The sequence below is a fragment of the Muscardinus avellanarius genome, assembly GCF_963383645.1.
Source record: "Muscardinus avellanarius genome assembly, chromosome: 9".
In the NCBI taxonomy this organism is placed as follows: Eukaryota; Metazoa; Chordata; class Mammalia; order Rodentia; family Gliridae; genus Muscardinus; species Muscardinus avellanarius.
In genome coordinates this window covers 109,284,307-109,298,688 of record NC_137795.1, presented here as the reverse complement: position 1 = coordinate 109,298,688, position 14,382 = coordinate 109,284,307, and the positions used below count along the sequence as shown (strand labels likewise).

At 45.1% G+C, this 14,382-nt stretch overlaps 1 protein-coding gene across 6 annotated transcripts in view; it reads left to right on the top strand.

The window, feature by feature from the left end:
- Positions 1–14,382, top strand: part of PRKAG2 (protein kinase AMP-activated non-catalytic subunit gamma 2) — a gene marked incomplete at its 5' end in the record, with an annotated part of 260,276 nt that overhangs the window by 230,584 nt on the left and 15,310 nt on the right. For all 6 annotated transcript variants that reach the window (XM_080701977.1, XM_080701976.1, XM_080701975.1 and 3 more), the window contains 3 exons: positions 7,633–7,714; positions 9,638–9,696; positions 12,432–12,477. In XM_080701977.1, the coding sequence (XP_080558103.1) occupies positions 7,633–7,714; positions 9,638–9,696; positions 12,432–12,477 (187 nt within the window). The remainder of the gene's footprint in view (positions 1–7,632; positions 7,715–9,637; positions 9,697–12,431; positions 12,478–14,382) is intronic.

Sequence of the window (14,382 nt, the reverse complement as noted above, 5' to 3'; positions counted from 1 at the left end):
ATTAAGATTGAGCATGCCGGACATGGTGGCACATGCCTGCAATCCCAGTATTTGAGAAGCTGACACAGGAGGATCATAGGTTCACAGCCAACCTCAGCTGGTTATACTGAGGCCCTTTGCAATTTAATAAGATCCTGTTTACAAAAATATAGGGCTGGAGGTGAAGCTCAGAGGTGGAATGCCCCTGGTTCAATCCCAACACCCCCCCACACACACACAGATTGTACACTTGCCGATGGCACAGGTGTACCATGTTCATCGGTCGGCTTCTGGTTGGGCTTCATTCAAGAGTGGTAACCAGCCATCCTTTTTATTGAAAGCCCCCAGATGTTTGTGACTGTATCTTTTATGTGAAGCAGTTCAGTTCCTCCAGAAACGAATCCTGTGATGTTGACCTTGGGCACTCTGGTCGCCACCTGGTTTGGAACTATCTCCCAGTCTGTTAGCAGACCCTCCCCTCTGCCTGCCAGCGCCTCCAGCCTCCGGTCTTGCAAACCTCGAGGGAGCGGAGGCTGCGCCCTGCAGCACCTGACTGTGCCGCCAGGCCTTCCCCACCGATGCTTTGCGGTGTGACCCCTTCCTCTGCTCCTTAGCACCCATCTCTGTGCACTTTCTGTGTTGCGTAGCACTTGGGGTGATATGTGACACCTAGCTAGGTCATTGCATTCTTTGCTTACCATCGCTGTAGTCTGAGCATAACACTTAAGAAAGGCTGCCAGAAATGTCTTCATTCTGCCATTTTTATTTTATTTATTTTGGTAGTACTGGGGTTCTTGGTAACCCTTCTACCTCTGGGATACACTCTCAGACCTATTTTAATATATATATATATATTTTTTTTTTGGGGGGGGTGTTTTGGGGTTTTTTTGTGGTACTGGGGTTCCTGGAAGCCCTTCTACCTCCGGGCTACACTCCCAGACCTATTTTTACATTTTTATTTTGGAAACAGAGTCTCTTAAGCCAGCGCGCACGGCTGGCTTTGAACCTGAGCAATCCTCCTGTCTCTGCCTCCCAAGCGCGGGGATTACAAGCGTGCGCAACCACGCCCGGTCTGCCTATCTATATATCTATCTATATATATATTTTTTTTAATTTGGAAATAGGGTCTCTTAAGCCAATGAGGCTGGCTTCAAACCTGCACGATCCTCCTGTCTCCGCCTCCCAAGTGCAGGGATTACAAGCGTGCGCCACCACGCCCAGCAATTCTGTCATTTTTAAACCCAAGGAGTCACTAGGGAAATTGTGGAAGTGCCTGGAGAGGACACACTCGGTACCATGGGAGTAGAGCAATAGGAAACAGGGCTTTGGTTGGAGTGATACAGGTAGGTTTCCTTGTGGAGTTGGAAGTTGAAAATGAGCTGGATTTGGGCAGGTGGAGTTGGAGGTAAGTTCACTGAAGTAGAAAGAACACTGTAGCACAGAGGAACAATGGAAGGTGAGGAGTGAGGCCTGACGTGGCTGTGGATCGTGAGGGTCTTGAAGAAGGTGGTTCAGTTGAACCCTTTGTTATGCAGAGAATAGATGCCTTCAGGTATTGTTAAATCTATTGATAAGCTTTGGTGTGAACATTTAGCAAGACACCAAATTGGACATTTCTAAAGAACACAAGCTTTTCAACAGCGTTAATCTTAAGAGCTTCACCGTTGGAGCTGGCACGATGGTGCATGCTGTAATCCCGGTTCTTGGAAGGCTGAGACAGGAAGACTGCAGGTTGGTGGCCAGCCTCAGCAACTTGTGAGGCCCTCCGCAACTTAGTGAGACCCTGTTTCAAAATAAAAAATAAAATAGGCTGGGGTGTAGCTCAGAGGTAGAATCTCCTGTGTTCAATCCCCAGTAACACACACACACACACACACACACACACGCATGCACGCACTTCACAATCAACTGAATTAGTGAAAATCAGAGTAAACTGTGTGGAAAGCAGCTGAAACCACATATTTTAGGACACGATGTGTTGCCAGAGTCCCTCAGAGCAATTTAGGCCTGCAACCATTTCAAAACCGTGTCCGTCGTTTTTTTTTTTTTTTTCTTCCCATTTTTACTTATGTAATGATCACATTTCGTTGTTTAAAAAATCCTGTTAAAATGCAAAAATTTTAAAGCAATAACAGTTTGCATAAATTACTTATCAGTTGAAAATAAAGAAATGTTCCAAAGTACCTGGGGCCCCAGAAAGGCTTTTTTCTTGTTTGATTTTGTTTTGTTTTGTTGTACATCAAGTTAGAACCAGATGATGCCACTTCACTTTGTGTCCTGTTTCTCGGTTAGCTCGTAACACCCTGTGCCTCTGTGACCATGAAGAATTTCCCCAGGATAATTTTAAATTACTCCTCAAATGGTGCATGTGTGTGTCATTCAGAAAGCCTGGTTTGGGGTTGTTTCCTTATGGTGAAGAAAATACAGTGAAAAACCCAAGCAGCAGGCCGGCCCAAGCAGTCCAAGTCCTGGAGGCAGGCGCTGTGCTTGTGTGCCGTAGGCGCCCTAGAATATGCGACAAGACCTCTGAGGGAGGGAAGTGAGCCAGACCCCATGATATATGGACCAGTCAACAGTTCGTACAGGTGGAATTAAAATAGTAAATCATCTTCTGTTGGTTTCTGGTTCAGCCAGTACAGGGTGGAAAATTAAAGCATGTATTGTTCGGAGCTCCTGGCTCTGAGCACTGGGTTGAACAGCTAATCCACGCAGTAACCCTGCGAGGAAAACCGTATCCCATTTTATAACCTGGAATTTGGGGGATCAGGAAGGTTAGGATCAGAAAAACAGAGTGGGGTGTTTTCTGCATTATTTCAGTGAGAAATGAAGTGTGTACCGGTCATGGAGGGCTGGGTGTGTGGTGCACACCTGTAATCCCAGTACTTGGGAGGCTGAGACAGGACCACAGGTTCGAAGCCAGCATGTGGTAACTTAGTGAGACCTTGTTTCAAAATAAAAAGGGCTGTAGGTATAGGTCAGAGATAGAACACCCCCTGCATTCATTCCCTAGTACCACAACACACACACACACACACACACAGAAAGTAAGCTAACAGCAACATTTTCTTTTTCCCTGAGGTTTTGATTCCTTCGCTTTCTGACCAGATGCTCTGTTTACTGGAGTCCACGATGCTCAGGCACTTGTGACTTGGGGCTCACTGGTCCCTTAGACAGGAGAGTCTCTTCTAGAAGCTTTTAGAAATACGTCCACAGAAGGAAGGCTTCCTCTTTCGGCTCCCTCAGTCGGCCCCAGGGCTCATCGCCATTGGTCTCATGGCCACAGTGGGGAAAGCCCTCCTTGTTGGGATCCCTGGAGTCCAGGGGTTAGGGACACACCCACTTAGTATCTGTATTAATGATGGTGGCGATTAAATCATATAGTAAATACCTAGAGTGGTATTTTAAAGTATTCGAGTGTGCGGTCCCTTTTCATTTAATGTAATTGCTACTGTGATTGGTTTAAAACTAGCATTTTGCTATGTGTTGGGTTTTATTCCATTTTATCTCTTAGTTATGACCTTTATTAATCTTTTAGAGACTGCCTTACCAATTAAAATAGAATCTTTTATAGCCAGCCGTGGTAGTACACGCTTGTAATCCCGGCATTCGGGAGGCTGAGTCAGGAGGATCACAGGTTCACAGCCTCAGCTACTTAGTGAGGCCCTTTGCAACTCAGTGAGACCCTGTTTCAAACTAAAGAATAAAAAATGGGCTGGGGGTTCACTCGGAGGTAGAACGCCCCTGGGTTCCATATCCAGTACCACAAAAATAAATTAATAAATTAATAACTGAGAATCTTTTACCTGTTACTGTCCATCTTATGTTAATGCTTTTACCATCCCCAAATAATGCAAAACATTTTTATGCTACACTTAACTGCAGTGGCCCTGCCCCGCCCCACGGGGTTCTGGTTCTGTTTTGGCCTGTGGGTGTCGTGCGCCCCAAGATGCTGTTGCTGTTGTTTTCAGCAGTCTGTGGGTCTCGGGTCTGTCCTCTCCATGCCTTGCTCCTGCAGTTCTTTGCAGTTCTAGAATCTCCCTCCCTTACGTTTCCAAAGTAAGGTCCTATCTGACATATTTCCTTCAGGGGAGCTGGTTGGTGACAGTTTTCTCAGGTGGTTCTTTTTTGAACAGTGTTTTCACTGGCTCCACACTCTGAATTGGCAGGTTTCTTCCACTGTCCACAAATGGGTTTTTTTTTTTTTTTTTTTTTGTCTTCTGATTTTCATACTTTCTGTTGAAAAGTCAGCTGTGAGCCGGGCGTGGTGGCGCACGCTTGTAATCCCAGTAGTGGTGAGGCTGAGACAGGAGGACCGCAGGTTCGCGGCCAGCCTCCCCAGCTTAGTGAGACCCTGTTTCAAAATAAAGAATAAAAAAGAGGGCTGGGTGCGCAGCTCGGAGGTAGAATGCCCCTGGGTTTTATCCCTGGTTCCCCCACAAAAAGAGTCAGCTGTTGTTCTGATCACTGCTCCTGGGAAAGTTAATGTGTCTTTGCGTTTCTGGTTGATTTTCTTTCTCTGGATTCCTAGGATCTTTTCTTTGATGCCCACGCAGGGTTTTCTGTGTATTCTTTTCTTTGGCAGAGTCCAGTTTTCTGTTTAAATTCATCTGTGTGGAGCCGGGCGTGGTGGGCACGCTTGTAATCCCTGCACTTGGGAGGCGGAGACAGGAGGATCGCGCAGGTTCAAAGCCAGCCTCAGCTACTTAGTGAGGCTCTCAGCAACTTAGTGAGACCCTGTTTCCAAATAAAATATAATAAAGGTCTGGGAGTATAGCCCGGAGGTAGAAAGCCTCTGGATTCCACCCCCAGTACCACCAAAAAAAAAAAATTGCAGATTAAATGTGGACCTCACGCACTTCTCTCTTGAGGCGTGTGGCCCGTGTTGCTGCGCACTGGTGCCATCAGGTAGTGTCTGTGTCTCTCCTGGAACTTCCATAGTTGTTTTCAGCTACTTAATTTTGGCCAAACTCAGAACTGTGATCATTTCGGATTTCATGAATGATCCTGATGACGTGTTTTGTTTTGTTTTGTTTTGTTTTTCGGTACTAGAGATGGAACCCAGGGGGCATTATACCTCCAAGCTCCACCTCCAGCCCTAGGTTTTAGTATTTTGAAACAGGGTCTCACTAAGTTGCAGAGGGCCTCACTAAGTAGCTGAGGCTGTCCGCGAACTGTGATCCTCCTGTCTCAGCCTCCCAAGTACTGGGATTACAGGTGTGCACATTTGATTATTTTTTCTCCCATATTTGTTATTTTGAAGAAAACAATAAACAATTTGTGGTTTTAAAATATATACTACTTTCTACCCTGTTCCAACCAATTTAGAAAAACATGCTAATCAGCTATTTGATGTATGTTAAAAATCAATTTGTAAATGACCTTTCCTCCACACTCTTTTATAATATTTTGTAGGCCCACAGTGAAGAATTCACAGGTTATCACCCAGGTAAAAATACAAGACCATTCAAATTGGCATACCAAGCCAGGCATGATGGCACACACCTGCATTCCCAGTGCTCAGGAGGCTGCAACAGGAGGATCACGGTTTGAGCCTCGCCTCAGCAACTTACTAAGAAACTCAGTAACTTAATGACACTGATTCTGTTTCAAAATAAATAATAAAATAGGGCTGGGGGTGTATCTCAGAGGTAGAATGCCCCTGGGTTCAATCCCCAGAACCACAAAAAAATAACACTGGCCTACCATCCCTGAATACCATGTAGTTATTTATTTATACAAACAATATGAGTATTTTTGTGATTCTTGATACAAGGTGTGTGTGGTTCAACAGCATCCACTTTTAGGTGTCCTAAGTTACATTTCTCTCCCTCCTCTCTGGTCACACTGCTTACACCCTCTTCCCAGTTCTCTGCTAGTTCACTGAACTCATATAGAATCCCTGCTGTATTCACGATGATGTAGTACCGGGCTGGGTTAAGGTAAGTGTATAAAAGATGGATTCCCTCTCTTCTACCCCTCATCCTTCCGCTCCGTGTAGGTGAGCCAGGCATGCAGCAAAGTCTCCATAAAGGCAACGTGTGGCACAATCAGGGAATAGCTGGGATGCAAAGAAGTAGAAAGGGAGAAGGGAAAGGAAGGGCCAGAGTCCCAGCATCCCCTTGGAGGACACACCCCCAGTGACCTAACTTCCTCTTACCAGGCCCCGCCCCCTAAAGCTCCAAGCCCTCCCGACAGCTCCTGAGCCGAGACCAAGAGCTCAGCACAGGGGTGGGGGCCTAGGGGTGGGGGCCTTCATGCTCCACACTCCAGTCGCAGCTACAAATTATACTTTAAATCTCTTTATTTTGTTTTTATTATTAATAGGATTGAACGCCTTTCCATGTTTGTATCTAGGGACCATTTTTCAGCACTGAGCCTTTGGCTATTAATAAATCACCAATTATGATCCCTTAGCATCTCACAAAATATTTCTGTTTTTTTTTTAAATTTAATTTAATTTTAAAATAAATCCTGCATTGGTAAAGCTGGCCTTGGAACCAGTTGGACGCCCCAGAGAATATTTGTTAGGAGAAGTAAACGTGACACCGTAGGTTAACATGCTCTGAACACAGTCTGCCCTTAGAAGGCACACAGTGAGCGTCCGTCTCCAGAGATACACAAGTGCACGTCTGCTGTGCTATATGCCTTCTCTTCTCACCCCTGGGGGAATGAGAAAGCAGCTTGCTTGCTTTGTTAGTGAACAAATTAGAAACATTTTCATTTCAAGTAATTTGATATTTCTCTATGGCTTTGAATTAATTATTAATCACATATAGGTGAAATTAGACCCTGATGTTTAATTATTTTGTATGGTTTTAATTACATAAACTCTATATATACAAGAACTTTTAATTATAGTAAGAAAAAATTGAAGTTAATCCCATTGTATTGATTTTAAAAAATGATCTCCAATCCCTATATGCTTCTAAGTATAATATAAAAATATCTTTGCTAATAACAGTCATTTTAGCTTACCAAACTTATAAAAAATACTGGTAGCCAGGCGTGGTGGCACACGCCTATAATCCCAGCACTTGGGAGGTTGAGACAGTAGGTTGAGGTCCGCGGACAGCCTCAGCTATTAGTGAGGCCCTCTGCAAGTCAGTGAGACCCGGTTTCAAAATAAAGAATAAAAAACAGGGCTGGGAGTGTAGCTTGGAGGTAGAATGCCCCAGGGTTCTATCCCCAGTACCAAGAAAAAAAAAAAAAGAAGCTGATAAGAGCTGGGTGTGTTGGCGCGCGCCTCTGAGCCCAGTATTTGAGAGGCCAACAGGAGGCTTAGGTTCCAGGCCAGCCTCAGCAACTTAGCAAGACCCCATTTCAAAGTAAAAGATAAAAACTTTAAGAAAATAAGCCCAATGGCACATGCCCATAATCCCAGAACTGGGGAAGCTGAGACACAGGAGGGTTCCAGGTTCAAGGACAGCCTCAGTAACTTAAGGAAAACCTCAACACCTGAGCAAGATCCCGTTTCAACATTAAAAAGGGCTGGCGGTATCGCTCAGAGGTAGAATGCCCGCAGGTTAAATCGCCAGTCCTTAAAAAAAAGCAGCTGCGGCTCCTAACCGGCGATGCTTGTCCGCAGTCCCGGCTGAAGGTGCTGTTTTTCGGACGTGTGGATCTTAGTGCTGTTCTTTGTCTCTTTTCCTCTAGGTTAAAAAGGCCTTCTTTGCCTTGGTAGCCAACGGTGTCCGCGCAGCGCCGCTGTGGGAGAGTAAAAAGCAGAGTTTTGTAGGTGAGCGCGGGGCCCGGGCAATCTGGACTGGGGAGCAGACCTCCACGCGAGCCTCGGGTTTCTTCCTGGTGTGCAGGTTTGGAAATGAGCCTGGGCCACAGGCACCAGGCTAAAGGATGCCCTGGCTTCGCATACTGGGGAAGGCAGAGCCAGGGTCGGTTCAAAGCACAGCTGTGCGTTGGCACGCTAAATGAACTCACGTGTCTGTATCAGCTCATGAGCAAAACCAGTAAGATGCTGTGCACAGACACCACTCAGCCGCCCCAGCTCACGGCCAGCCCAGCGCCCGAGCGCTGCTGGACACTGTCACTGGCCGTCATTTTTTTTTCCTGGTACTGGGGATTGAACCCAGAGCCATTCTGCCTCTGAGCTGCCTCTCCAAGACCTATTTTACTTTTAATTTCAAAACAGGGTCTCGCTAAGTTACTGCTCGCTGGCCTCGAACCTGCGATCCTTCTGTCTCAGCCTCTCTTGGGATGACAGGTGTGTGCCCTGCACCTGGCTGCTCATCAACTTTTTGACAGAGCAGATAAAAGAACGTGAACATGATTGATTGATGTCTGTCTCGTGGAGATTACCAAAAACACTGTCATTTGCAGCAGTTTAAACACCATCACTCCTCATCCGGTAGACCATAGTAGACAGTAATAGTGTCTCTTGTAGTATTCAGCACATTTGTGTGTGTGTGTGTGTGTGTGTGTGTGTGTGTGTGTGTGGTGCTGGGGATTGAAACCAGGGGCATTCTGCCTCTGAGCTAAACTCCCAGCTTTTTTTTTTTTTTTTTTTTTTTCTTAAACAGGGTCTCACTAAGTTGCAGAGAGCCTAAGTAGCTGAGGCTGGCCGCGAACCCAGATCCTCCTGGCTCAGCCTCCCAAGTACTGGGATTACAAGCATGCGCCACCACGCCCAGCTCGGCACATCATTATTATTAATTTTATTTTTTATTTTTTTGGTGGTATTGGGGTTCCTGGAAGCCCTTCTCCCTCCGGGCTACACTCCCAGACCTATTTTATACTTTTTTATTTTTGGAAACAGGGTCTCTTAAGCCAGCGCGTCTGGCTTCGAACCTGCGCGATCCTCCTGTCTCCGCCTCCCAAGCGCGGGGATTACAAGCGTGCGCCACCACGCCCGGCTTCGGCACATTATTTTGAAATAATTTGTTTATATCTGCCTCCCTCCCTAGATTATAATTTTTGCAGGGAAATTTTTAAATATTTTTCATCTTCATAGCTTTAGTGTCTAGCACACAGTGGGCACTCAGGAATAAGTGATCTTTTTTTTTGGTCAAAACCTTTGTGTTTATAATACTTCTCAGGAACGAATCCAAGTGCCCCCAGAAGTATCAGGTCCCTAAAGCTTATGGAATATTTTATCTCATTGTATTATATCCTATTTTTAAAGTATTTTACATCATTTACATGTAGCTACAGTTCTTTTTTGATATAATAATTGATGTTTTCTCTTACTGCTATCCCAAATATTCTGATTAGATCTATAGTTATATAATCAGGTTTAATTTCAGCTAGCTTTTGTTTTATTTATTGGGGGAGGGCACTGGGGATTAAACCCAAGGGCATTCGACCTCTGAGCTACAACCTAGTCATATTTTATTTATTTTTTTTTTAAACAGGGCCTCACTAAGTTGCAGAGGGCCTAGCTGCAAACCCATTATTTTCTTGTCTCAGTCTCCCGAGTACTGGGATTCCACGTGTATGCCACCACGCCCGGCTTTTTGGCTAGATTTATGTATCTAGTTCGGTGCAGACCACACATCAATACTCTGAAGCAATATGTTAACTATTCTTGAAATCTTTATGGCACATTTTATAAGCTCTTCCCGTACATTTGACAGGCTCGCTTGTCGTTTGGATTTTTTTCTGCATAGCCAGAGTTTTGTTATTAACGTGTCATTCTTTGTTCCAGGAATGCTAACGATCACCGACTTCATAAATATACTGCATAGATACTACAAATCGCCTATGGTGAGTGGCGGCAGTTCTTCTGTGTTCTGCTCATGGAAGCCGTATACGTCTGTTTATATGTTTGTTATGGATGCGGTGATCGTCTAAGATTATTTTCGTACAGGGTGGTGGTGGTAGAGGTGCATTTGCCAAATAAAAGAAGGAATTTCACTATAAAGCTCTTAGCCCGAGGAAACAGCCAGCTTTACCTTAAATCTCGTGTTAGAAGCCAAAGAGAGCATCCTCAGAAAAATAAAAGGAAAGAGCTGCTCAGTTCAGCCTTCAGCCTTCCCTGGGTCTGCAGAACCACTACGGGGGAGCGCGCTGGAGGCCCTCGCTGCCGCGGCCCTCGCTGCCCTCCGGGTGGGCGGCCTCTTCCCTGAGATGAGGCAGCCGGGCCTTATCTGTACTGCCTGTCCTGTCAGTGTGAAGGGAACTTGATGCTGACTCCCCAGCAATTTCACAACCCTGTGCACTTTGTGGTTTCAAAGAAGAAAAAAGAAGTAAAACCTAAAATTGCAGAAATTCAGATTGGGCTTCTCTCTGCCCTGAAGGAAGATGCTGATGGGTGGCCGGGGCCCTGGCGCCTGGCCCGATGCTGTGTCAGAGCTCAGCGGGACCCGCTTGTGTCCTGTGTGACACTGCTGTCTGTCATCCTCCCTGCCTGCTCCACTGTTTGTGTGATGGTGAGGACGGGGAAGGACAGAGTTCTTCACGTATAGCACTACACGGGTGTCTAGATTAGGGTGTAAGTCAGTCCACTTCCCACCATTTGAAGAGTTACAGCGCCTTGTTCGGCACAGTCGCACGGCCCCTAACAGAAGGGCGCGTTCTGCGGAGCGTGGGCCAGCCGATTCCATCACCTTGTGAACATGCACAATGCCTTTACACAAACGGAACAGCGACGGTATAACAGCAGTGGATGGGAACACGGGCCTCAGTCTTGTGGGGCCTTCATTGAACAAAATGCCCCTATGAGCAGGTGTCTAATCAAACTCCTACGTAAAACACACAGTGAGTTTCCCCACAAGACGTAACTCTTAGAAGGGAGCTTGACCCACCTGTACCATTCTGTGTTATTCACATGTCTGGTTTCTTAAATACTGCCGGTGCCAGTGCATTCTGGTTGTCCTTGTATTGGGCAGATCTCTTGCTTTGGGACTAGCAAAATATGTGATTTTTTTTTTTTTTTTTGTTAGTACTGGGGTTCCTGGAAGCCCTTCTACCTCCGGGCTACACTCCCAGACCCATTTTTACATTTTTATTTGGAAACAGGGTCTCCTAAGCCAGCGCGTGCGGCTGGCTTCGAACCTGCGCCATCCTCCTGTCTCTGCCTCCCAAGCGCGGGGATTACAAGCGTGCGCCACCACGCCCGGCCCGTGATTTTTTTTTTTTTTATGTGGTTTTCTGTTTAGCTTTTTGAGTCCTGGGGATGGAACCCAGGTCCTTGCGCATACCAGGAACACACTCTTCCACTAAGCTTTCCTGGCCCACAAGTATGAGTTACATCCCCCAGCCCTTTTTTCCTTTTTCTTTTTTCTTTTCTTTTTTTTTTTTGGAAAAAGTGTCTCACTAAGTTGCTGAGGCTGACCTCAAACCTGAGATCCTCCTGTTTCAACCTCCCAAGTCCAGGGATTAGGGGCTGAGCTACCACACCTGGCTTCACAAATATGATTTTTTTTTTTTTTTTTTTGGTGGTTGGGGTTCCTGGAAGCCCTTCTACCTCCGGGCTACACTCCCAGACCTATTTTATTTTTGGAAACAGGGTCTCTTAAGCCAGAGCGGCTGGCTTCGAACCTGCGCGATCCTCCTGTCTCCGCCTCCCAAGCGCGGGGATTACAAGTCTGCGCCACCACTCCCAGCCACAAGTATGATTTTTATTTATTCATACACACACATATTTACATGTATATGTACATACATATACATGTGTGTATGAATACATGTATATGTGTATATATTTATGTGTGTACATCTGTATGTGTATATGTATATATATACTTGTGTCTGTATACACATATATTTATTATATTCAAATACATATATATGGGGGGAGACTGGGGATTGAATCCAGGGACCTTCTACCTCCAAACTATACCCCCAGTTCTACAGTCCTGTTTTTTAATTTTTATTTTGAAACAGGGTCTCACTAGGTTAATGAGAGTCTCACTACTTGCTAAGGCTGTCCTCAAACCTGTGATTCTCCTGTCTCAGCCTCCCAAGTACTGGGATTACAGGTAGGCACCACCACACTCAGCTACAAATACGATTTTTAAATGGATGGTTTTGAAAAAAAAAATCCAGCCAAATAACATCTAACAAATCTCAGCAGTAGTTTATTAAATGAAAATTGCTTTTTTAAAAAAAGCATTTAGCAGTAAGCCGGGCGTGGTGGCGCACGCTTGTAATCCTTGTGCTTGGGAGGTGGAGACAGGAGGATCGCGCAGGTTCGAAGCCAGTCTCGCTGGCTTAAGAGACCCTGTTTCCAAATAAAAAAAATATATAAAATAGGTCTGGGAGTGTAGCCCGGAGGTAAAAGGAACCCCACTACCACCAAAAAAAAAAAGCAGTTAGCTTAAATACACAGCCAAATCTTTCCTTAATACTCAAAGGTACCTTTTTCATGTTTCCCTCTGTTTCAAATTATAAACAGAAAAATGCTATTATAAAAGCTATATTTTATTTTGTTTTCAAGTAATTTATTTGTCTCTCTTGTATACATCAACACTCTAAATAAGAAATTTTCTTATTTGCAGGTACAAATTTATGAATTAGAAGAACACAAGATTGAAACGTGGAGGGGTAAGCATGACTGGTCACTAGAAATTTCTCAGACCCTGGAGAGAATGTAGCATTTAGTGTGTCAGATATCTGTTAATATCTCAAGTCCTTTCCTCTTTCCTTAATATTACATTAGTCAAACATTCTAGCCCGGTACAGTGGCGCACGCTTGTAATCCCAGAACTTGGGAGGCTGGACAGGAAGATCGCAGGTTCAAGGACAGCCTCAGCAAGTAGATTCTCATCAACCTAGTGAGACCTTGTTTCAAAATAAAAATAAAATAGAGCTGGGAGTGTAGCTCAGAAGCAGAATGCTCCTGGGTTCATCCCCTAATGCCATTAAAAATTCCGTCAATCCCTGTCTCATTTTGAGAGTCCACTTATGCTCTCAGGGCATGCCGGGCCTCCTTGTACTAGGGCTGGAGATGCTAGAGGGAGGAGCTCACCACCAGTATCACCCTCAAACGCTGCCTGCACAGGAGATAAACCAAGGGCCTGCCTGTGTCTTCTGATTCCAGCTTCAGTATCTTTTCCTTTAGTCTTTGAAACAGGGTCTCACTCAGTTACTGAAAAAGATCTTGCTAAATGGCTGGGGCTATTTCCAGACCTGCACTCCTCCTGTCCCAGCCTCCCGAGGACTGGAGATTACTGGTGTGCACCACCACGCCCAGCACGCTTCATTGCTGCTTTACAAAGTTTGGCGAGACAGGGAACGAGGAAACCTTGTTGGATCTCGATGGTTCGGGCCAGACGTCAGTAGCCTCGGGACCCTCTCTTGTTGAGTCACTCGAGGTCCGTCCTTCGCAGTTATAACACTCTTTACTGCAGCGGGATGGTTTTTAAAGTTCTTCTTTGCTGACTGTGGAAATGGGTGTCTTGATGAGACTCCTGAGCGGACAGGGGAGCTGGCAGAGCACGGGATGGGACTCAGGACCAGACGGATGGCAGTGGGGCAGTGGGGGTTCAGGGGGAGCCTGAGTAGAAATGGCGACCCCAGCTGGGTGCGGCGGCACACACCTGGAATCCCAGGGCCTGCAGTAACTTAGCAAGACCCTAACTCAAAAAAAAGGCCGGGGTGCAGCTGGGAGGTGGAATGCCCCTGGGTTCAAGCCCCAGTACCAAAAATGGAAGAACCAGCAGAAAGGAGCATGTCCAGTCCAAATTGCGTTCCACTTTGCGCTTTCCATAACGTGCTTGGTAGGATTACTGACTGGAGCTGAGAAAGCTGGACATTATCGTGCATTCTGGAAAGTTCCGCAGGCCCTTTTAATGCCAGATGAGTTTCATCGATACGTTTGATTTCTTACGGTTTTAGCAAACCAAGCTAAATTAAGTCAACATGGTCTCCATGTGACCTGTTAGGAAGTCATCATGTAACTTAACACCAAGATCATACTTCTTTTTTTCATATTTTATTTATATGCCGAACATGTTGAAAATGGTATACATTTAGATTGTGCTTGGTGCCCCCCCCCCCCGTTAAGATCAAACTTCTTATCAAATGATAGTCTACGAGTCCTGTTGGCCAAGGTTTACGTGTGTTTCGTACACGGTATTGGCAGAAGCAATGGTGCGAGGGAAGTCTCAGATACCTTCCAGATACAAACCTCAGTATATTAATTAATTAATATATTAATTAATATAATATCTAAGTAATATAATATCTAATTAATTAAGCAAATTAATTAGAGGTGATATCTTCACAAAGAAAACCTCTAAATGTTAGCAAGATTTCCAAGTAAGTTTGAGAATTAATTTAGCAAGTGAAACTAAAACATTCAAAGAACAAAGTTTGTTATTAGCCGACTTTATCTTATAAATTATAAAAATCTATTTTAAAGATTTTGTGAATGCTTCGTGTTTTAGGGTGATACTAACTTGATAGCTGTCTAGTGACATCTGCTGGCACGGCTCTGTTATCAGAGTT